General features: G+C 39.7%; 1 protein-coding gene across 9 annotated transcripts in view; it reads left to right on the plus strand.

The window, feature by feature from the left end:
* The window catches only part of MME (membrane metalloendopeptidase), a 272928-nt gene that overhangs the window by 174315 nt on the left and 73130 nt on the right, over positions 1–25483 (plus strand). For 2 of the 9 annotated variants that reach the window (XM_032631052.1, XM_032631061.1), the window contains exons 1-3: positions 6197–6413; positions 11698–11867; positions 12843–12878. In XM_032631052.1, the coding sequence (XP_032486943.1) occupies positions 11708–11867; positions 12843–12878 (196 nt within the window). In that variant the 5' untranslated portion in view covers positions 6197–6413; positions 11698–11707. Of the gene's footprint in view, positions 1–6196; positions 6414–6572; positions 6683–6821; positions 7175–10884; positions 10912–11338; positions 11386–11464; positions 11485–11697; positions 11868–12842; positions 12879–25483 lie in introns of those variants that run through there. The other 7 variants (XM_032631053.1, XM_032631055.1, XM_032631054.1 and 4 more) reach the window with 7 other exon arrangements.

A 25483-nucleotide genomic window follows, 5' to 3' on the forward strand; every position in this document is an offset into this window, starting at 1 on the left:
TGGTTCTCTATTTCTTCTTGAAACAGTTTTTGTAATTTGTATTTTCCTACACAACCGTTCATTTTATCCAATTTCTTAAATATATTGGATATAGCAGAATATAACATTTTCATTCTTTTTTAATTTCTGCTTTATTTTTTGTTTTTTCTTTTATTCATGCCATATAATGTTCAATTACAACCTCCCGACTCATCCGTCTTATTTAGCCTTGCCAGTTTTATTTGTCTTTTCACATTTGTCTTTTCAAAGATCCAACTTTGGATTTGTTGCTCTTCCCTATTATATATATTTCATGAATTTATTATTCTAAGGTAATTATTTATTTCCTTCCATTTTCTTAGGATTTATTCTGTTGTTCTTCTAACTCCTTAGATTGGATGCTCACCTCATGAACTTTCAGCTTTTTTCTTCTAAAATAAAAACTTCTAAGGCTGTAAATCTCCTTCTAGATAAATCAATTGTTATTGATATGCAGTATTTTCATTGTCATCCAGTTATGTTTTTTTAACTTTCGCTATGATTTCATCTTTCATTCATGTGTTATTTATTTTAAAACACAGTTCAATTGAGTAAAATATAAAGATCTAATGGTATTTATCCAACGATTCAGAAAAGAGGCAGCATTCAACCTAGCAGGTAGATTGGAGCTCTGAAGAGCTATACAGGGCAAGAGATTTTATAGACATAAGGGTGCAGGAATATGGCAGTTGTACTAGGGGAAGAAAAGCAGATTAGATATTCCTTTGGAGGATGGTAGTGGTCCACCAGGCAGATTACCTAACTAGTGCTGATCAGGCAATCCTGATTGGCTATTTTAAAATTCCATTTTTGGAATAGCCAAACCTGTAATTAAGTTCAGTCTCACTTTGGTGTTGTGGGGCTTAACATAAGCTAAACTCCATTTGGGGCCTGTTATCTTGTCTTTAACATATTTAAAAGTGTCTGTGTGCATCATTTAACAATTTCTAAATGTACATGTGGTTTTGATTTAGCTTTCCTTAGTTGTGCTAAGTTCCAAGAATGTGTTATTTATAATGAAAAGTCTTTGAAATTCATTGGACCTTGTTTAATGGCTTGGTGTATAATCAATGTTTATAAATATTCGATGGATGCTTTAAAAACATGTGTTCTCCAATTCTTGGGTAAAATATTCAATACATTTCCATTAGACAAGCTTTTAGTATTGTTATTCAGATCTTTTGTATCATTACTGATTTGTGCACATGCTTTATCAAATATTGTGAGCAGTGTATTAAAATCACCCATTATCATGGTGAATTATCAGTTTCCTCTTGCAGTTCTTCTGTTATTTTTTATAGTACACAGTTCAACTTTATGCTATTGGATGTAACCAAGTTTAGAATTGTATCACCCTTCTGAACTGATTGCTGTCTTTTTTGGTAAATTTTAAGTTTATTTTGTCTGATTACAATATAGCTACACTACACCAACTCTCTTTTGGTTCAAATTTGTTTGACATATCTTTTTTCCATCATTTTGCTTCAACCATTCTATATTATTATGTTATATGGGTGTCTCTTAAACAGAAGATAGCTGGATTTTGTTTATTTGTTGTATTACAATCTTTGTCCTCTAACTGGAGAATTGGATCCAATTATATTTATTGTGATTAATATATTTGGATTTATTTCTACCATCTTATTTCTAATATTTCATTTTTTCTCTTTCCTTATCTTCATTTAGATTGCTTTTTATTTAATTCTAGTTTTTTTCCTTATGTGAAATTTGACCTTATACACTCTATTCCTATTTTTTTGGTGGTTGCACTAGTAATTTTTACATGTATAATTAATTTAATAAAGTCTAAAATTAATCAGTATCATTATCCTCCTTTGCAACAACATAAGTAAGCACTTTAGAGTGCTTTAACTTAATTAACACTTTCCCAAGTTACAATCGCCATTGTCCAGTATTTTAGTTGACCTTTTCTCCCCCATACATTTTTTTTAGTCAATGTTTTCTTAGATTTACCTATATTGTTACTGTTTGCTTACCATTCCTTTTCGCATATCAGATCTTCTATCTCGTATTATTTTGTTTCACAAATTCATTCTCAACAAGTTCCTTTAGTGAGAGACAGGTGGCGATAATTCTCTCAATTTTTGTTTGGCACAGTCTAGATGGGACCACTTTACTATAATTTTTTAACTTGGGAATTTTCAGGTCACACAATTAATATAAATCTCAGCCCTACATCCATCTGAAGTCTGATCTGATCATGAATTTTCACCAGAAGCTTTTTGGTATAAATTTACCTGCCTGAAGTAGAGGCTAAAAAAGCAAATATACTTGGGGACTGGGAAAGAGTGAAAATGGGATTTGAGTTTTTTCTTTTTTCTAGTTCACCTCTTCACTGCAGATGTTTCTTTTCAGTAGTCTCTGCTTTATGTAGGAATCTCTGACCTGACTTTCACCTTGTTCTGCACTAGGTTTTGTAAGAAGTCACAAGTTGTGTTAAAATTGAAGCTCTAGGTCACCTAGGTTTGACAGGGCCTCCTGATATAGGTAAATGTCCCTAGGGCAGCACCATCTTCATCACTCAAATACCCTTCTGGATTCCTAGCTCTCCATTTTTTGGCTTCTCATGTTTTCCTTCCCTTTCTTGCTGGCTCAATGGTGCACTTAAAGGGGCTTTAAAAAATACTTTATCAAGCATTTGTAAGTGTTGCATACAAGTATAGCTTTTAAGGATCTACTCTGCATCTTTCTAGAACCAATGCATTCCACTCTTAATAACTTATGCATGGCAGCCAGGAGGACTACTGTTGTTACCAGAAGGGGGACCCCTTCCAGGGCCCGAGAGTGGGCTCTTGTCTAACACTTGGAAATGAATTGTCTGAGGAGAAATACGTGCTGACAAAGCAAAAGACTTTATTGGGAAAGGGCACCCAGGTGGAGAGTAGCAGGGTAAGGGAACCCAGGAGAACTGCTCTGCCACGTGGCTTGCAGTCTCACGTTTTATGGTAATAGGGTTACTTTCCGGGTTGTCTCTGGCCAATCATCTTCTCCGTGCCTATATTTAGCCTGATTCAAGGCCCTCCCTGACAGTGCGCGAGAATTTCTCAGACAGCATGGTTTCCAGCACAAGGATTTCTGGGAGGCTGGTGGGACATATTATGGGCTGACATCTCTCCTCCCTCCTTTTGGCCTCTCCCGAATTCTCCAAGTTAGTTTTCAGCGGCAGCACTGTGTTCCTTATCGTGACCTCCTGTTGTAAAACAACTTACGCAAGTGGTTATTACCATGACTGGCCAAGGCGGGCAGTTTCAGTCAGCAGTTCCCTAACATTTTCTCCTCCATCCTTGTAACTCACCAAACTGCATGCCTTTGGACAACCTCCGCAAACCTCAGTTTTCTGAGTTTCCTTATCTGGTGCCTCCTTATTAGATCCGTTAAAAGAGAAATGTTTTCAGTTTACATAACCTCCTTCAGGGAAGAGATTTAGCATTTTTGATAAAACCCTTAAATTTCTGGGGACCTTTAATAAGATTAAGACTTCTTGTAGGAAACACACACTGGCTAACAGGTGAAAGTCTCAGTCTAAAAATAACTTTACACTTTAATTTTCGTTAGCTGTATACTCTATCTCCATTCTTTTCCCCTATGAAATACCCTTATCAAGAGTGAATCTTTGAATTGGATTCCTGCAGGGCTTTTTAAAAATTTTTACAATAAGATAGACCTAAAAATATGATATATGATCATAACTGAATAGTCTGAAAAGTTTTTATTAGCTAATCTTTAATTTATAAGAAAATTTAAATGAATTACTTTTGTTTTCATCTTTCAGCTCTAAGTTTAGAGGCACTATAAACAAATCAGACTATCTTAGTTTCTACTGGAAATAGGATATTCCTGAACTGCAAAGATAAATATTACCTTCCAAAGGAACTTTTTCTGTTTTAAAATTTTGTGCAAATTTGAAAACAGAACCTAGCTTGAAAAGTTTAAACAGAAATGTTAAGACCAAGCCTATAAGTTTTACTTGCATTTCCTGTTGATATGCAAATTTGGTGATTATTCTGGCCAAGGCATTCCCCCTCTACCACAAACTTTCATCATTATGTTAATCAGAAGAAATGTATTAAATTTTTAATGAACATGGCTCCTTATGAAGAAACTAAGGACTGGCTACAGTGAAAAAAAGAAAAGACTTTTCTAGCTCATTTTAATTTATTGTTAATTATGTAAGCTTGAAATAACATTTTGGTGATTTCGCTGAAAAGTAATAAAAATTAAGTACTGGAGTGTTAGAAAATCTAGATTTCTCACAGATTGAATTTGAGTAAATCACCTTTCTGTGCTTCAATATTTTCTATAAAGTGAGGATAACAGTAACTCAGCATTTGAGTCAAAATGAACTGGATTCAAATTCCTGGCAGTTTTAACTTAGAAGAGCTCCTTATGCTTCTTTGTGGGGTAGTTACATCCATACTGTAAGGATTAAGTAGTGTCTGCACCATGCACCAAGAAAGAGTAAAGAATAAAGATATGAGGATAGTACTTTTGCTGCCAGTGAATTTAAGGTTCTTTCCTCCTCGCAAAAGAATTCAGAGACAAAGTGATAGGTAAAAAGTGGATTTATTTAGAGACACCACAGACAGAACGTGGGGCATCTCAGAAGGCGAGAAGCCTTGGGGGAAACACACTCCACAGACAGAGTGTGGGCCATCTAGGAAGGCAAGAAGCAAGAGGCCTTGAAATATGGGGTGGTTAGTTTTTAATGGGCTGGATAATTTCATAGGCTAATGAGAGGATTATTCCAACTATTTTGGGGAAGGGGCGGGGATTTCCAGGAATTGGGCTATGGCTGACCTCAAAACTGTCATGGCACTGGTGGGTGTGTCATTTAGCTTATGCTAATGTATTACAATGAACATATGATGAGGCTCAAGGTCTACTGAAAGTCAAATCTTCTGCCATCTTGGATCCAGTTGGTTCTCACTAGTTGTCATGTACTGTGACTATGTCGTTCTTTTAAAGGTTGTGCCCTGCCCCCTTCCCTCCTGTTTCATTTTTGATTTTGCTATATTAATCTAATTATTTAATGATTGTTTTAACTTTTTCTTAATGTCTCTCCACTGTATTCCATTTACCCTTTCATTAGCAAGTACCACTTTTTCTCCTTGCCTTTCAACTTTCTCTATTATAAAAAGGATGCAAAATTTGTCAGTGCAAAGGGACATCTCTCAAGCACTGCATCATTTTGATGTTAAAAATAGCAACTGCATGTTCAGGAAAACCCACCTGTATTTCCCTATTAATTCCCCAGGGTGTGTGTGTGTGTGTGTGTGTGTGTGTGTGTGTGTGTGTGTTTGCAAATATATAAGGAAAAGGGGATCAATGTTAAAGCTACTTATATACTTGGCATTGACTCATTGAACCAAAAATCATGGAAGCAAAAAAAGAAAAAATTAGAAGAGCTTTAGTTCTTCTGAGTTTATAGCTGCTAAAAACAGCTTTTATAAAGGAATCGCCTTTGTGCAAAAAGTATTTTCTTGTTTTTTATGCCCTTGAAAAGGAATCACATATCATACGTGAAAATGGTGTGCTGCTTGACTGCATTAAAATGACAAGGGTCCAGCAGACACATTATAGCTAATTTTAGTAGGTAGAGCAGACACACTTGAGCTTATTTTTCTCTGACTTTCTCACTCCCCATTCCAGCCTCTCGGGTACGCACGTTACACGATTCCCTAGAGTCAGAAGATGGGAGTGGAGAGTTTCAGTACAGAATGTAGCTCTGGACATCACCAAGAAAAAGGAAGGGAAGAAAGAGAAGAGAGGGTAAGCAAAAGGGAGGGGGAAAAGGAAAGGAAGGAGAGAAGGAAAAAAGGAGGGAGGGAGCGCAAGAAAAGAATGAAAGAAAAAAAACAGAAAGCAAGGAGAGAAAAAAAATTAAAACTGAGAAAGGAAGAAGCTTCGCTGAAGGGAGGAAAAGGAGCGAGGAAGAGGAGAAGGAAGAGTGTGAGAAATGTTTTTGTCTCAGGTCCATTAGAGAGAGAAATAGAACCCTTATCAGCACTACAGAATCTCGAAGAGGCAGTGTATTTTCTTGAAAGCCCCGAAGCTAAGCAATTCCAAGAATGTTTGGCAAAGCCCTTTGGGGAAGGGTGAGGTGGGGGACGGGCGTGGGGGTGGGGGCTTTCTCACACCCCCACCCCCGGCCCCCTCACAGGATGTGACAGGATTTGGGAGACCTAGAGGAAACCTTCAGGTCACCCAGGGAACTGCTCCTCTCGCTGGTCCTGCAGTGGCGAGGCGGGGTGGGGGTGGGGGGGTGAGAGCGCCGAGACGCGCGGGGCGCGGAGATGTGCAAGTGGCGAAGCTGGACCCAGCGCAGGCGGGAGAAGCCGCCCGACTCCCGGCGCGGGATCTGCTGAGAGACCACGGTGAGTCTCTCCGGGTGCGGGTCCGAGGGATGTCCGGGTTCCCCGTCGCCCCCGGGCCCGGGCCGAGGCGGGCCCGGAACCTCCCTGGAGTCCGGCCTGGGCTCGGCGCCGCCGCCCGCCGCCAGGAGCCCGCGCTGCTCGGGACGCGCCTGGGCGGACGCACCGACCGACCAGCGCTCTGCGGCGCTCCCCGCCGCCCGCAGACCCAGTGCGCTCATTGGTCGGGATGTGTCTGCTCAGCAGCCTCCAACTTCTCCCGAATCCCACGGGTGAGTCCCGAGAAAGCGAGCTGGCACCTGGGAGCTGGGGGGGAGATGGGTCCAAAGGGCGCGAGATTTCCCCCGGGGGCGGTGGGAGCCGTTGGGACGGGAGCCGGAGGGGAGCGGCGGCCGCGCGGAGCGGCTGCCTGGAAGGCGCACGGAGCAGGGTCCGTGGCTCAGGTCCGGCGAGATCAGAGCGCCCGGGACCCCGCGGCAGTGGGCGAGGGAGGCGTGCCCTGGGAAGAAGCTGCAACTGAGACTTGAAGAGTGAGGGACTGGGGTTAGAGAGGGTGACCTGGACGAGGGCTCTGCAAGTGATGTCAGGTCGACTCTTCAGGTTCATTTCCATAGCTTCCTGCAGCCTCTGCCTGGGAGAGTTACGTCCGGTTACTGAGATCAGCGCTACGAAATTGCAGCCTGGCTGATTTGGGGGCTGGGAATTTGCCACTCCGCTGTAAAGACACTGTTTGTTTTTGTTTTTTGTTTGCTTTTTAAAGTAAGGTTTGTTTTCATTCTGGTTTCTGTCAGATTTTCTTCTCATTTGTAACTCACTTGCCTATTTTTACTTTCCCTACCCTGAAGATCTTTTCATTATCCTGCTTCTTCATCTTGCTTTAAACCTTAGTTTCCTCTTACATAATTTATGCTGATAGAGTGCTTAAATCTCGAGGGTTGGTTGGTGGGAGTGGTGGTGGGAGTTCTTTTGCAGATGAAAGTTTCCTTAATCTGTCTTAATTTATTTGTATTATTTGAACAAAAGAGTAATTGCAACTGAAGTGTTCTCTTTATTTATTTTCTAATAAATTTATTTATTTTTGTCCGAGTTGGGTCTTCTTTGCTGCGCGCAGGCTTTCTCTTGTTGTGGAGCACAGGCTCGCGGGCTCAGTAGTTGTGGCTTGCGGGCTCTAGAGCACAGGCTCAGTAGTTGTACAGGACTGGCTTAGTTGCTTCGCGGCATGTGGAATCTTCCCAGACCAGGGCTTGAAACCCTGTCCCCTGCATTGGCAGGTGGATTTTTAACCACTGCACCACCAGGGAAGTCCCAAATTGTTCTCTTTAGCCTCTTGGTCAAGTTTACTCCTCCTCCATATAAGATGCAAATGGTAATTTTATTAAACTGAAAAGAAGTACCTCGATTTGCAGTGTCAGCATTTGGAAGCTACTAGTCCGCACACTGGCTATGAAGGCATCTAGCTGGCATTATTGCTGGGTTCCAGCACTTAAAAAAAAACTGTGCGACAGTTTCTTGGACTCCATGCTGTGTCTTTTGTTGTATAGCAACACTGCACATGGGAGTAATATGTTTGGGGCTTTGCGTTCAGAACTCCGTGTATCAGATCCAGGAAACACCTACAAGTTTCCCTTGTCCGGGGAAACAAGGAGGTGATTCCTCTACCATATGTACCTCCTCAAATCTGCAGCTATCGTCTAAATATGGAACCTGTTTCTCTCTGTATCTTTTGAATTGAAGTACAGTTGATTTACAATATTGTGTTAGTTTCAGGTGTATAGCATACTGATTCAGTATTTTTGTAGATTATACTCCATTATAGGTGGAACCTGTTTCTCTTGCTTCCTGTACCTCAGTTTCCATAATACAAACTGTAATTGCATAGTGTAACCTCAGAGACTTGCAGAAATGTTAATGTACTAATGTGTTGTGAAGATGAACATTGCTTTGGTTTATACTTTTCAACAAACCAGTTATCCTCTGGGTTCTTTGATTTGATGATGTGATAAAGTAATGTGTACACTCAACTGGTATAAAAATTGCTGCTGTATATTGCTTTGAAACTCAGTTTCTATTTAGGCAAAATAATCTTATTCTTTTGGAGATGTTGTCAAGCTGAAGTTTGCAGTATTCTTGTTAGGGTAGATGTCCTAATCCTCTATCCTCTCTTGCGGAAGTGTCTACTTTTTGGCTTGAACTTTCCAACGTATCTCCAATTGAGGTGGAATACTTTAAGGATGTAGGTATGTTTGGGCATATCCTGCTTTATATGGGACTACATGTATCAACTTTATAATTTTTGTATTCTTTTGTATAATTGCCTCCTTTTCCCCCTCTCTAAAATGGGGTTGGGTGTGGTTGCATTGGACATCCAGGTATCTGAGGGATGGTGATATGTTTTTTCCTGAGGTTCAAGATTCTGACCCCTATTTTTTTTTTTTTTTTTTGTGGTACGCGGGCCTCTCACTGTTGTGGCCTCTCCCGTTGCGGAGCACAGGCTCTGGACGCGCAGGCTCAGCGGCCATGGCTCACGGGCCCAGCTGCTCCGCGGCATGCGGGATCCTCCCGGACCGGGGCACGAACCCCCATCCCCTGCATCGGCAGGTGGACTCCCAACCACTGCGCCACCAGGGAAGCCCCCTGACCCCTATTTTCTTAAAAGAAAATAGTGAATCAATTGGAATTACTGGAAATGAATGACAAAGTTAATTAGGAGGTTAAACTTGCCTCATTTCTGCTTTGGTCAGTGCTGTTGAAAAGTGCTGCTTAGGAGCAAAAGACTGAAAATTTGCAGGACGTTTATAGGAGGGGCAGATGGAGAGTTTGCAAGTGATTCAAAGATGATATTATTTTGATATAGGTATAAGGACTAAACAGCTTCAGTCACTGCCTTCATTTCCCCCTGTAACAATTTCTGCTGTCTAAGGTGCGGAACCATTAAGAGCCCAGCTGCCTCAGTACCCCAATCTCAAGGGTAAGAAGTAGACGCCAGGGAAAAGTAACCCAGAAGGGAGAAAGACATACCTGCCTACTAGTTTTCCTGCATGGTGAAAACCTGGTGGCGCCAATGAGCAGCTTCAATTTAACCCGTGGCTGCCCTGGTTCCTGGCCCTAGATTTTACTAGAGAAACTAATTGTTTTTTTCTAAGAAAGAACTAAAAAGAGAAGTGGGTCATATTATAATATATCAGGAGAATGTTTCTCTAGATTTTTTTCTGAAATATTATCAGAGCAGGGGGAGAAATACTCAGGAAATGGAAATACTCAAGCAAATGTGGTTAATATTCAGATGTTCTTGAAGTCAGTCTTGAATTCATCTGGGAGAAGCGGGAAAATTATTCTTTATTGTTTACCTCTCTGTATGGTGTCCAAGCGTTAAGTGTGTTTCCATCTTTTCTTTCCCCACCCACCTCCCCTATTAAAAATCCAAGGGCTACTATCAATGCAATTCCATATCATAACCCAAGAAAGAGGCTGTGAGAGTAAGCCAACATGAGTCATATAACCATTAAGACATTTTAACATTCAGGTACACTACATTCCACTTTTATTGAGCAGACATGGTTTTCATGGTCTAATAAAATATTTTTATTTGATAGTCTGTCCTTGGTTATAGCCTCATGTAATCCCAGGGACAGCATGCTTAAGACTTTGTATCCAGAACTTTAAAGTCCAATTGTGACTCACTTATTAATAACTCACTGGGGAAATTAAATTCCTAGTTATCTGCTGATAACTGATGGCCTGATCACCCAGGCCATACTTCAAATGTAGAATCCGTTTCTACTTTATCCTGTGCCTCAGTTTCCACAAAACACACTCTCAGAAAATTATGTGTATTCAACAAAGATTTCTAACTATGAGAGCATCTCTGAGCAGTCACTTCATCTAGGAACTAAATTATATGCTTAATTTGCATCAGGCTATACACAGCTAATCTGTTAGTTTACAATGCTCTTTTCTACAGTCAGGCAGAAAAATTGAACTTGTGTGTTCTAAGCTTTGGTGAATAGCTGATAAAGAGTCACTAGGCCTCTAAAAGAAATATTATGAAATCTAATATTTAGGCTAATATCCCCTTAATTTTACCCCCTAGACTTCTGCAATAAGGTTTAAAGTAGCTATCATTGTATGATGATGCAGTTTTCTTTCAAAATGTGTTCTTTGTAATTGTATTCTTTGAAATGTGTTCATTATAAATGTGTTCTTACTTGTGTAGCTTTGGGCAAGTTACCTGGCTTTTCTGTGCCCCACTATCCTAAGGTATAGAACTGGAGTATTCAAATCCGCCTTACAAAGATTCAGTGAATTAGTACATGCAAAGCACCAAGAACTGTGAGTGACACATGGGAAGTACTCAATAAATATCAGCTATGATTAGCAGAAGTATTAATATTATTAATTTAAAAACAAGTTAAGTATCTTAATTGTTATCCTGACCTGCAAGGTTGAATTTTTTTAATCACATTTTCTTCTTCTTCAGTTGCACAAAGAAACAGTACTTACGGTTAGTATCTTTCATCCCAGGTTGTAAACCATGACTTTTGGTCCAGTGAGTGACCATTTTCAAAATGTTGTCTAAACAGTTAATAGATACCCATATTAGCAGTTGTTGTAATTTTGAACTGTAAAATTAAAGATGTTTTTAAGATGAAAAAAAAAAACTACCACAAGTGTTTGTTCCTTTTTGTTTTTATCTGTTATTATTACTGTTATTTTGTTATTTTATTATTTTGTTATTTTGTTTTTATCTGTTATTATTACTACTACTATTATTATTACTGTTGTTATTATTACTAATTATTGCTTAGTCAAAACCTCGAAGTATTAGTCATTAATTTCTAAGCTTATAAAGGAAGCCAGTGGAGCAAGCTATAAAATTCACCTTTGATGTTGTACAAAGTTCAGAAGGGTGAATTTAAAACTTTCCTTAATGATGGTACAGAAGTTATTTGCTTATGAACTGCTGAAGGAATCCTCCGTGAGTATTTAACTGAGTCTCCTTGTCTGATTTTGCTTGGATCTTCAGTGATCTGTCAAAAAAATCCAAAAGATTGTGACCAGGATCTGTCTAACTTATGTGACTATAGACTCTTTGCTTTCAGAATCAAAATTTTGACTTTCAGCAAAAAACTTTTATTTCTAATTTAAAATGAGTTAAGCTTTTACTTTATTCAGCCACATTAAGCATTTAGAAAATTGTATATAGATCTCTTCTTTTTATCTATTGATTAATTTATTATGATTAGTTTGAAAAAAATTTTTTAATGTGTTGGGTTTTTTTTTTTTTCAGACTTTAGGTAATGGGCAGATCAGAAAGTCAGATGGATATAACTGATATCAGCACTCCAAAGCCAAAGAAGAAACAGCGATGGACCCCACTGGAGATCAGTCTCTCCGTCCTTGTCCTGCTGCTTGCCGTCATTGCAGTGACAATGATAGCTCTCTATGCAACCTATGATGGTGAGTTACTCACACACCTGTGTCCACAAACATGCAGAAGACAGTGAAACCTTCATCTTAGGTTTTTCCCGTCTATTAAACAATGTGTTAAGGAAACAGACACTTAAAGATGGTGATATAAAGATTCATTTATAAAATGTAACATCAGTATGCCAAAACACCTAACTTTGACTAAAGTACAATGTCTTTTATGCTTGAGGTAAGTTATTAATTGCCAAGTATGTTTCGTGCACTCGTATGTATTTTAATGAAGATTCTAATGTATAATTTTACTTGATGAAAGTATTTACAATTTTATAGCCAACTTCAATTAGTCAACTTTTGTTGTGTCATTGAAATTCGAAACGGCTTTACAAGAATTTAAGAGGTCTAATTTGAGCCTTAGAAGTTTTTCACAATAAGAATTAGAAAAGGTTGGTTCATTAATGGAAAAAAAAATGATTACCAGAGTAAAACAACTGATGTTTCAACTTAATAGACCTAGGGCTTAGTGGTCAGGGATGATATAAGAAATACATTTTTTGGGCTTCCCTGGTGGCGCAGTGGTTGAGAGTCTGCCTGCCGATGCAGGGGACACGGGTTCGTGCCCCGGTCCGGGAAGATCCCACATGCCGTGGAGCGACTGGGCCTGTGAGCCATGGCCGCTGGGCCTGCGTGTCCGGAGCCTGTGCTCCGCAACGGGAGAGGCCACAACAGTGAGAGGCCTGCGTACTGCAAAAAAAAAAAAAAAAACAACAAAACAACAACAACAAGAAATACATTTTTTTCCTTCATTTAAAAATTTTTAAATTTAGAATTTGCTTATTTTATTCCTCTATATTTTCTTCTAACTACTGTCAATGATATATAATACTTAGGTTTTAGTTCTTGCTTTAAGGAATTGATTATTTAATTGGCCGTTTATAAAAGAACAAAAGGTAGGGAGAAAGAATATGTGTATTGCAAATATTTATGCATGTATCCTCCTTTTTCTAGATGGTATTTGCAAGTCATCAGACTGCATAAAATCAGGTAAGAAGATAGTTTTTAAATTTAATAGTTTTACAATTAATGTATAACATTTAAAAATCAAATGCTAATAGATCTTTATATTTGCTTTGTGTATATTTTTATTTGTTATAGGTCACTAATTAATAGTCAAAGAACATCAAAATTTACTTAAGTAGTAGATTTGTTAATTTATTCATTCCAAAAAAGAATTCACTCTTTTCAACCCTAGAGTATATGGTAGGGTAGAGATGGAGAACTATATCTGTAGCTTTATGGAGCTTGCCATATAATTGTAGAAAAAAAATCAGCACTTGAAATGGCACGCATCATATCATTAAGTGCTAAATTTCTCAATGCAGATCATTAGAGGGGTAAGAATGAAAAAGGGAGTGACATATAGTTCTGTAAAGCAAGGTGGAGAAGTTAGATTTGGGAGGGGTCTTGAAGCAGGGCTAGGATTTGGAAGTGGAGGTACAGAAGAGGGAATTCCAAACTAGAAGAAAGAACAGGAATAAATCGTGTAGAGAAGCAGTGAAAATGTAGGCATAATAGATAGGGACATGTTATGGAGAGCTTTGAAAATTCATGTTTAGCCTTGATTTTGTAGTAAAAGAGAAAAGGATATTTTCCTGAACAGATCACTCGTTAAGGCAAAAGTTGGAAGATGATTCTGAGAATGCTGGGCTGGGTGGATTGAGTGAAAAGCTAGGAAGGGAGGGGAGGGAGGGGCTGCTTCTGTAATCCAGGTGTGAGTTTAGGAGGGCTGCTTGCGGTGGGATGAAAGAGCTATGAGACAATGTGAGGAACAATTGGATGGCTTAATAGCACAGACTTGCTAAATGAAGGATATGAATACTTTGAAAATGACACCAACTTTGAAACCTCAAGGGACTCGAGACTGTGGCAGCTCATACTGAAATAACAAAGTTACGAGGTAAGTTTGTTTTAGGGAGGTTGTGATTAATGTGGATTTAGACCTATTGCGTGTAAGTCAGGGGTAACATCCAAGTGGAGATGGACAGCAAGAAAGTAGAGATCGAGTGAATTTAGGATCTGTCAACCAAGGGGTGATAGCTGAAGCCTTGGGAATATTTGAGTTCCTAAAAGTAGAAGAAGTGTAAGAGCTGAACTTAAGAGGACATCAAGAATTAGAGTAGAAGGAAAAGAAAAGTCAGAGAAGGGAACAGAGAAGTGTATGGAGCTATAGAAGTCACATCAATTAGAATGTGGTGAAAAAAAGAACATTTTGACAAGGAGACGAAATGGTAGCTGGCATAGGTAGCTGGCATAGCACCTCGGATATGAACACAGTGTTTATGCCCTTTGACAAGAGATTCTAAACTTCCTTTCTGATGTCTACATTTCTTCCAAGAAATAATCTGTCCCAAATGATTTTTAACCATTTTCTGTTGGGTTGTCTTATCTGGGTTTTTGTTATTCACTGACCTTTGCAAAATAGTAATGGGAAAATATTGTGGGATTCTAGGTTATAGTCTAATGTCCTTAGTATGTATGTGCTCTTTGGTTTTCTGTATTGCTTTTTGCCTTTTTTCCCCCCGCACTGCATCTCAAGTACACTGACCACATGTACACTCTGGGACATGATGTGGGTAGCTTGAGGGAGACCTGATTGGGATACTAGCCATTTGCTCCTCAGTGTAATAACATGCACTTTCCCATCCGAGGGCCTTCCCAGAAACAAAAGAAGTTTCTTTATTCCTCAGGGAGATGGCTGCACAGGTGCCTTGGCTGGGAGATGTCCAGGGTCTCTGTGCCAGAGTTGGTATGTGCCCAAGTTGTCAAAGTTACCATTTGCTTCTCCCTAAATCCCATCTCTCCTTTCTCTCTACCAGCTGCCCTATTATATGCTCATGCTATTCTGTTTTGAGTAACTCCCACTTATGTGTTGCCCTCTAATTATCTCTAAGTTTCTCAGTCCTCAGTATACTTGATGCATCTATTAAGTCTCTTAATCTGTAGGTTCTCTCAGATTTTTCTCCCTCTCACTCTTCTTTCTTGGATTTTATTTTTGAAGAAACTAGATCCTTTGACTAGGTAGGCATATCTTTGTAAAGTCCTACAGGTGATTGTACCCCAGAGATCGGAGCAGGTTCCTTTAGTGGTACCCACCTAAGGAGCAATATGACATTTGGAATCTGGAATCTTACATGTGACTTAATGTTTAGAGGTATGGCTTTGGCTTTTTTTAATACTGGTTGGCAAGGCTTAACTCATTAAAATGTATTTAAACTGTATCCTTTAATTGTAGTTTAGAAATCATACCAAATGTAAAAAGCACCTCACAGAACTATACCTTGGCAGAGAAATGTATACAATGGAAATACCTTCAGTGGTAAACAAGGTTGCTGAATAGCTGTGTGTTTTTCTTCATTCTGCTCTTTTGGTTCACAAGCTGCTAGAATACTTTCATATTCAGTTACTCTTCCTCCCTGGGGGAAAATGATGAAACTCACTCTTATGGATAAAGTTTTTATGCCCTACACATACACACACACACACACACACACACACAGACAGAGTCCTCTACTGGTTAGAAAATATTTTCTGCCACAGAAAACATAACTGTTGCTTTTAGAAGTTGCTTCAGATTAAGAAAACTCTAGGGGAAATCTTGGACAGAAAAAAAAGGGAGAGAGTGAAAGAGTGGAGTGGATGGAAAGAAAAGAAAGAATAAAAGATGTTGAAAAAAATATAAAGTCTCCTACCAGCAATTCTATAGATTACTTTAAAAGATTGGGAGAATTCAAACCTGAGCACAGAAATTGTTGAGAATAGGAAAAGTTAGGTATTGATACCCAAGGCGCTTATTTCAAGTGAAAGTTGGTTTTAGCTGAAATCTTTCTCCTCATGGAAGGGGAAGTCATGGCAAGTGCACTTCTCTCTTTGATCCTTTGAAGTCAAGGGATGGAGGTCAAGCCACACCAAGGCAAAAATAAAATACTGCAGAAAGCTTTGGATCATCTTGAAATTTGTTTGGTGTTGGGTCCTTTAAATCTGAGCCTCTATAAATTTAAATATTTGTAATATACATAAAATACTGTTTACATGACATACTTTAAATTAACTTGCCTGTATAAGAAATGCATCCCTCTGAAAGATTACACCAGACCTAAAATGAAACAAACACTTCTTAACAAATTACAAGTTAAGACAGTGTTCAAAACCCTACTATTAAAGTATGAGTAATACTATTCATCTCTTATTTACTATATAAGATTGTTAAAAACATGGAATTATAGAGCTTGGATGTGATTTCTCAAACGTCTCTGTGTAAATCTAAATCCTGAAACTGGATTCCATTGCATTGCAACCTTACTAAGATTTCAAGGAATCATATACTTTAAATCAGGATTTCTCAGCTTCATCACTGTTAACATTTTGGGCTGGATAATTCTTTGTTATGGGGAAGGGGGCTGTTCTGTGCATGGTAGGGTGTTTTACAGCATCCTTGGCCTCTACCCACTAGGTGACTATCAGCACCTTCTCCCAGCTGTGACAACCAAAAAGTATCTCCAGACATTGCCAAATGTCTCCTTGGGGCAGCAGTATCATTTCCACTTGGGTACCACTGGCTTAAATAATCTCAAGAGATCATCTAATGCTTTTCCCTTTGTGGTAGAGAGAATAATGCCTCCCTAAAGATGTCCACTTCCTATCCCTGGATCTTATGAATATGTTACCTTATAAGGCCAAAGGTACTTTGCAAAGGTGATTATTAAGTTAAGGATATTGGGAAGATTATCCTGAATTATCGGGATGGTCTTATGTGATCACAAGGTTCTTATAAGGGGAAGGGAACAGGAGGGTCAGAATCAGAGAGAAAAATGTAACAACAGAAGCAGAGGAAGCCAAGTTTGGAGTAATATAGCCATGAGCCAGGGAATGTGTGCAGTCTCTAGAAGCTGGAAAGGGAAAGGGATGGTTCTCCCCTAGAGCATCCAGAAGGAATGCAGCCCTGTTGACCCCTAGAGCCATAAGATAAATTTGTGGTGTTCTAAGTCACTGCGTTTGTGGCAATGTGTTGTAGCAGCAATAGGGAACTAATAATACACCCTTCCATAGTTCTTTTATTTGGGGGCTGTCTTTGAAGAGTTAAAACACACACATAGTGTTTCTTGCTATACTAGTGTTTTATTACTAAATTGAGGTATGTAATATAATAAAGTAAAAATAGAAGATAAAATAGAATAATAATAGCTAACACTTACTGAATGTTTATGTGTCTGACACTATTGTAAGCAGTTTACATTTGATCCTCATAATGACCTTGTGAGGTAGGTACCATTTATACATTCCTTTTACAGATGAACAAACTTGAGCTAGGATTGCACTCCAGGCAGCCTGACTCCAGAACCTGTATTCATGACCACTTTTCCCTGTTGCCTCAAAGGAGACCAGGAGTCTATCAAACTTTTAATACTCTGTGCCTGTACATACAGTATTTGAGAGCAGATTGCCTCCGCTCATGCTAGAACTTGGAACTAAAGGACATAAGATGACTCTCAGAGAGTTGAAATAATTAAATACAGACTAAGAAGGAGGAGAATGAATATTTCTTTGACCAAGAAACAAGCTACTTTACTGAGAACAGCGGATCAGCTTCATCAGTGATTTTAGTACATCAAACACAACATGGAATTAAGGGGTTTAAAGAAGCAAACATTAGCAGTGTAGTCCTAAACTCTCCAGGGGATAGAGAAACCAAGTTAAGATACATGAGCCATACAGTTCTCAAGAGAGAGCAAGACCATCCGTACAGTTGTGCAGGTTGTACACTGCACAATTGTGGCAGCCCTGAGGGACAGGTTTGTGGAGCGTCAGGACCTGGATGAAACCCCTCATAACTATCCATTTCCTTTAATTCTTTACTCATCAAGCAAACTTTGGATGAGTATTTAAATATTAATACAGGGAAAGGAGGCATTCTGTTCACTTGAAAGATATGTTAAGCTTGGTGAGATTATGTATTCATATTCTGATTTATAATCACTTTTGTGTGGCTTGAGCTGTAACCCTTGAAGTAAATGAACCTTCCAAATATCTGATCATTTCTTCAAGGACCAGATCCTGATAGTGCCCTAAGTGAAGTATCTTGTTACCAGCTGGCCTTTTCATGGCAGCAACAAGGAATCTCTGCATTGCTGTGGGCCATGGTCCCTCCTTTCTTGCCTGTTAACACCCCAGAAGCCTCCACGAAGAAAAATGACACAACTAGATGAGTACAGGAAAGACCGCAAACAGACTCTTGAGGGCTGCCAGGCATGTAACAGCCTTTCAGAGTGGGAGATGAGGCTATTTCATTATGTAATTTAGCTTGAAAAAATCCTTCAGGCAATAAGAACGCAGCCGGCATCTTAGTGGAAAGGCTGCTGAAGCACACCTTTGTTAATTTAAATGTGGCATGTGGCAATTTGCTTTGGGCGGCTTCCCTGACACCATTCTCCTGACAATTGTGTAACAATACTTGCTTCAAAAATTCTCCAGTCAAAATTAGCATCTGTCAATCACATCCTTTCCAAGAAAGGGAGTCAGTGATGTGATAAATACACACATATGTAACTTTTTTTTTTTTTTTTAACCTTCTGGGTAGATTTTAAGCAGTAGTGCACCATCTTTTTTTAGTGCAAGGTCAAGGTATTGAAAACATAGATAAGTTGGACTAAGTGGTTAAAAGGAAAGAAAATTAGCAATGCCTGATAAGCTTATTTGGAACCTTAAAGTTTATTTTACAGCTGCGAACATTACCTGTGCGTAAAGGAGTGGATATAAACGCTAGCTTGCAGGGGGGTGGGGTGAGGACCCCAGCTTTATGTTCAATATTGTAGAATGAGAAATATGGGAAGGCCCCTCTGCAGTTGAAGGGTCTTGCTTTGTCCTGCTCACCAAAATCCATGGTGTAGCAAGGGGCTTCCCAATAAGCCTTTGATATAATATGAAGCTCCAGCTAATAATATTGATAGATTTTTAAAGGGAAATTGAAAAATAAAGAGTTAAAAAGACTGTAAGGGGAAAGTTACACAAGCCCTTGAATCTTGAAAAATTTTGTTCTCTGAGATCATTCAGAAAAGGAAATTCTGGGGTGGGGGGTGGTTGTTTTGATCCGATTTCTGACTGATTGAAAACTGGAATAAATTCTCTTTGTTCAAAACACCCTCACCCCATACCCACTAGAAGGGCTATAATAAAAAAGATAGACAATACCACGTGTTGGTGAGGATGTGGAGATTAGAACTATCATACATAGCTAATGGGAATGTAAAATATTTCAGTACATCCCAGTGCGATATATAAAAACCATTCTGGAAAACATTTGGCAGTTTATGAGGAAAATTAAACATACACTTTCCATACAACCCAACAATTTCACCTCTAGGTATTTACCTAAGAAAAATGAAAATACATGTCCTCAAAAGGATTTCATGTGATTTTTAAATTACAGCATTATTCATAGTAGCCAAAACATGGAAACAACCCAAATACCCCTCAATAGGTGAATAAACAAAATATGGTATGGGTATAAACGGGAATACTACACAACAGCAAAAAGGAACAAACTGTGATACTTGCAACAATAAGGAACCTCAAGAATGTTATACTAAGTAAAATAAGTCAGACAATCATAAAACCTGCATATTATGTAACTTCATTTATATGAATTTACAGGAAAGGCAAAACTGTAGAGGCAGAAAGTAGAATAGCTATTGCCTAGGGCCTGGGAGTGGAGCAGGGATTCCTGCAAATGGGCAAAAGGAAACCTTTTGGGGTGATGGAATTTTTCTAAATTGGATTGTGGTGATCACTGCACAGCTGTATAAATGTATTAAAAGTCATTGGGTGAATCTTATGGTATGCGGATAAAAAGCAACAAAATCACCCTTATCCCTTTTTTCCCATCTCTCCAGTGTCCATTTGTAAGTAATTATCTTCTGTTTTGATCTTATGCTTGTTATTTGAATTAAATATTGAGTCCGTTGATTCCTGTTTCCACAATTCAAAGTGATTATGTGTAGTTTTCAATGCCTACCAAATCACTAAATAACTTAACCTTCTCAGTTTGAGTGAGCCCCTATTATTTGATCATATTAGTATTATATTGATGAAAAGTCTGTGGAAATTGTAAATCAACTAGGAAGTTGAAGTTATTTCGGAATTAGACATTGGAAGCATTGTTTCCATGTGCTGGAGTTTCACTTTCAGAGCAAGTAAGAGATATATGTGGTATGGTAGGGCCAGGTGGACCTGTCATCTGTCAATCAAAGGCAGAATACTGGGTCTACCACAAAGTGGATACTGGTGACAGTCATACTTCTGGGAAAATGTGTTGGTTTTTCATAAGGGTTCTATGAAATGTTTCCCTTTTCACCTTGACTACTAGTGTGTCAAGAGACTTGTTTTTAACCTATAATTATAATCTTTGTGTACATTTGATTCATTAGCATTATTCATGCCCTCCTCCTTCTTTCTCAGCTAATGTATTTGATTTTATTTCCTGTATCCCTGTAAGGCCACTTTGAATTCTTTTATGAACAATGTAGGTTAACAATTAGATGACTAGAATATAGATAAATTCCAACCATAGATATGTGCAGGAGCAAGGCTGTTAGATAGTAAACTTTATTTCAAAGAGATGCAAGTGTTATGAATAATTAAGGCACAATCTTTTGAAAGATTACAGCTTCTTTTTCCACTAAGCCAACAACATGGTAGAACTAAGATGTAAGTTCAGGCCACATCCTGTGTTGTTAGTATGCGATCTTAATTAAGTCAGTTCAGCCCTCCGCGTTTCATTTTCCTTACCTACAAAATTGAAATTAAAAGTGTCTTATTTTACAGAGAAACAGCAAAGATTAATGACAGCCTATTTCATGTTATACATCCTTCAAGGAGATGCACCACAGGTATAATGCACAGATATATCCCATTTAATGTGTTCTTTCATGAAAGTAACAGATGCGCTACTTAAAGCTATTTATTGAGAAAAAAAAAGCTATTTAGTGAGAATCAAAAGAAAGCAGTCAATATATTTTTTAAGTGGAAGGTGTAGCCAAAAATAGAGAGAGGGTAGGGGGTGGAGGGAGGGAGAGAGAGAGAGAGAGAGAGAGAGAGAGAGAGAGAGAGAGAGAAAGTACATTTTAGATAGTCTCGGGTAAAAATGTCATCTCTTATTAACATTTTCCTTGACTACTGTGCTCTATGTTAGCACAGGGAGTGACAGTTCAGCCTGTGAATGAACTGTAAAATGAACACAGTCAGAAATGGGCACTTGGATCCATGTTTCCTGTAAAGCAAAATGCTTTTTTTTGTTTGTTTTCTGTAAAGCCAGTCAAGCACAACTTGATTTGAACACGTAGCTATTCTGTGCTCACCCTTGCAGACATTCACTGTTAGCCCTTCCCTCCCCAGTGATTAACCCCTCAAAGTAAATAAGCCAGAGGCCTGTGGTAAGAGGAGAATAACTAGATTCTTGTTATTCAAAGCGTGGTCCACTGTACCATCAGCATCAGCTGGGAACTTGCAAAAATGCAAATTCTCAGGCCCCACCTCAGACCTATTGAATCTGCAGCTGCATTTTTAGTAGAGTCCCCAGGAGAGGAGAGTGCACAGTAAAGTTTGAAAAGCGCTGAAGACTAGTGATTCTCAGCTGTGGCTGCTTATTAGGATAATTGGGGAAACTTTTAAAATATACCCATGCCAGACCTCCCTCCTCTCTGACACACAGAGTTCCAATTCCTTCAGCGAAGTGGTTTCTGGTAAGTGTTGGGGGAAAGGAATTTAAGTAAATAAATTGACATTAAGATATGTAGGAATTCCCTGGACGTTTGCATTTTTAAAAGAAGGTATATGTTAACCAACTGGTTGCTTTAACGAGTGCAATTTCAGACTGCCGCTCAGTAAAAACTAAGTCAGAGCAGAGGGTCACTAGGCCTGTTTTTCTACTAATAATGGAGAAGCTGAACCTGGACTGTCCCCCTGAATTTCCCCAGTAGAATACGGGCACGGATGTTTTCATAGAGACTTCAGAACAATGTCTTTCCTCATCCATTCATCTATTCATTCGGTCATTTTTTTATATTTCTCAAAATCATTAATTGTGCACCTTCTAAATGTTGAGCACTTTTCTAGACACTGGGAGTATGAACTAAGATAAGCCCTGCCCTCAGGAAAGTGACAGTCTGGTCAGCATGACAGACCAATAAACAAAATTACCATACGGTTTGGGTAAGTGCTAAGGCAGAGAGAAGCAGTGCTATAGTCATTCTGAGAACAGGGCGCCTAAACCACATCAGCCATTATAGACTGGCAGCTAGAGTGATTGTAACTAACAGGGCCAGGAAAGCATTCGCAAGAGGAAATGTCACCTGCTAGTTCAGAAGGCCACTCAGAGGTTGTCAGGCCAGTGGAGCAGAGGGCAGCATGTGCACAGGCTGGATGCAAGATGCATGCAAAGGCTGGGTGAGTGGATATGCAAGTGGTTCATGATGGCTGGCGTGTAATGTGAAATGCACTGGGTTATAATTCCTCTTCAGGTCTATAGAAAATGAATAAATATGTTATGGGGAGCATCTAAAGGATTTTAAGCAGAAGTGGAACATATTCACGCTTGCCTGCTGGCTAGCACAGACTTGGTGAAGTGGAGACAAAGATTTACCCACACAAGGGAATACTATTTCCAGGTCCCAGGTATGAGGGAGAGCTTAGCAAGGTTAAAGAACTGGAAGAATGGCTATAGGGCTGAGTCACAGTGGGCATGAATGTGGATGTGAGAGTGGGGGTGAGAAGGATGTTTGAGTGCTGGCACAAGAGATAGGCAGAAACTGAATCTTGTAGTCTGTGGTAAAGTGTTTGAGCCTTCCTAATAGCAATGGGAAGTTACAGAAGGAGGGGTTTTCAGTGAAACATGACTTGATCCGAATTGTTGAGAAGGGTCACTGACTGTACCTGAAGAATGACCCTGGGCAAGGAATTGGGCTACTGCACACTTAATCTGGATGAGAGCTAAGGGTTGCCTGGATTTGATGGTAACAGGGTGGAGAGAATAGATGGATTTGAGAAATATTTAGGAGGTAGAATTTATAAGGCATAGTGTTTATGTAAATATGTGAGGTTGTGAAAAAGGAGTGAAATGTAACTCAAGTTTCTGGCGTGAGAAACTAGGTGGTAAGTGTTGCCAGTCACTGAGCCAGGGAACACAGAGGAAGAGCTGCTCGGATAATAGGCTGGGGCCCATGCAGCAAAAAGTTCCCTTTGAGACAGTGTAGATTTGGGATACTGGTGAGTCTTCTGTGTGGCGAAGTTCAGGGAAGTCTAGGTTGGAGATAAGGATTCAGGAGTCATCAGCGTAGGGGAGAGGTGGTTGAGATTTCCCAGGAAGGAATGGAGATTTTTTCAAAGAAACTGAAGAGAAAGAGCCAGGGAGGTACAAGGAAAATCAGTAAAGTGTAAAATCACTGAAGCAAAAGTTAGAGAGTATGTTCAAAATCAGAGTCTGATCACTGGAGTTAAATGCAGCTGAGAGGTTGAGTAGGACAAGAAACGAAGGCAGAAAGGAAGAGGTTGAAGATTCCATTGAAGATGGGAAAGTTGATGGATCTTGTTCCTGGGGATGTAAGAGAGGATATATCCAGAGAAAAGATGGCAGGACCCCTCTTAAACAGAGGAGGACCCCCCTTCCTCTCTTACCAGGGAGAAAGCAGCAATGATAGTGTGCATGCAAGTACGGTTAGAGGCTGAGAAGGATGGGAAGCCATGTGGCTCATCCAGTTACTTCAGTTTTCTCTGTGTAAGAGGAAGTAAGGGTATTGAAGGCTGGAAAGGGCCAGTGTATGGAGTGGAAGGGAAGGCTAAGCAGGACCACGGAGAAAGGCTGTGCACAGAATTGATGGCCCTGTTGAAGCTGAAGGCCATAATTTGAAATGGCATTAAACCAGGAAGTTATGGGGTTTTCCCAGCATCACAGGTAATATCTTCCACAGATATTTATGGAGTACGGTTCTAGTTGCTGCAGATGCAGAAGTGAACAACACAAAGTCCCTGCTCATAAGGAGCTTGCAATAAAGAAGTCAATCAATAAATCTGTAAAAAACATTCTTAAATATCTTAGCCTAGAGTTGGAAGGGAAAAGGTAGGCAGCTGGGAAGATTCAGGGTAGGCTCATGTGCAGGGGCGAGGGAATGAAATACTTTGCTGAGTTGATGGTTTAAATGATGACACCACAGGATGTAGGTTGGATAGAAGGTGAAAGAAAGGCAAAGGAAGAACAGAGTGAGCATGAAGTGAGAATTCTCAGGAAAGTAGAAGAGCAGGTGCAGAGGGAATAAAGAAATGAAGAAACTTCTGAGTATGGGAAGGCCAAAGTGTAGGTTACTCAAGTTGAAGATTTCAAAGGTAGAACTGTTCTTGGTGTTAACAACATTAGGACCATGAAAATGCAGGTACAGATGTGGAATGGAGGTGAAGGTCATGAGAGTTTCTAAGGTTAAGAAATTCTTAAGCCAGAGAGTAGCAGAGATTGTCCACATAGTCCCTGATGTTACTTGGGAAGATGGTAGAACATTTGTGGAAGGGAAGACCGAGCGAGGCGTTGAGTCTTTAATAAACAAAGATGAATGTCTAGGAAGTTAGTGGATGACAGAGATAAAGTAGATGAGGTGGGTGGGAATGGTCAGCTGGCAGAATCCTAAATAAACACAGTGGAGAGGAATGATTTGGAGGCTGTATAGAGTGATAGAAGAAGACTGGTTTTGTTTTTCAGTGTGCAGAGTGCTGAGGGAGAGAGAGAGCTTCAGGGGAGAGGGTTTCCCTTAAATCAGAGAGCTGAAGGGAGTATCCGTGAGTAGGCTCAGGGCTTAATAAATCATGCCTTCTTGCCCAAGATGACTCTAGAAATGCTCTTCTAATCCTGTTTCCTCATACAACCCAAAGCCCTTTCTTTCATTCTCTAGAGGTAGGATTGTAGGAGATACCCTTCTGAATGGAGGGAAATGTTTGCTGACAAGAGTCAGATTCTAGAATCATAGGATGTGCCACCCGATCTAGAAATTAGTCCACACGGGGTAGGGTTTTCAACTTCTTTGTTGTCATATGTGATAATGTCACTCCAGTGGATCAACAGCAGCCGGTAAAAGGAGACACTGGAGGGCTGCCTGTCTGGCATGTTGTGCGGGAACTCCGTTTGATGGAATTCGAATTACTCATGAATTCATTTTTATTTGTTTTTTCACCAGCTTAGATAAAAACTCAAAGTGAATCAGTGAGTTCTTATCTCAAAACAAAATGTTTGTTTAAACATTTTTCAGAGGCACGATCTCCCTTCAAAATTAAAAGAAACACACACACACACACACAAAAGCCACTATTTGGGCTTCCCTGGTGGCGCAGTGGTTGAGAGTCCGCCTGCCAATGCAGGGGACGTGGGTTCGTGCCCCGGTCCGGGAAGATCCCACATGCCGCGGAGCGGCTAGGCCCGTGAGCCATGGCTGCTGAGTCTGTGCGTCCGGAGCCTGCGCTCCGCAACGGGAGAGGCCACAACAGTGAGAGGCCTGCGTACCGCAAAAAAAAAAAAAAAAAAAAAGATAAAATTAAAAGAAACAAAAAAGTCCAAACGG

Source organism: Phocoena sinus, chromosome 4, assembly GCF_008692025.1.
Source record: "Phocoena sinus isolate mPhoSin1 chromosome 4, mPhoSin1.pri, whole genome shotgun sequence".
In the NCBI taxonomy this organism is placed as follows: Eukaryota; Metazoa; Chordata; class Mammalia; order Artiodactyla; family Phocoenidae; genus Phocoena; species Phocoena sinus.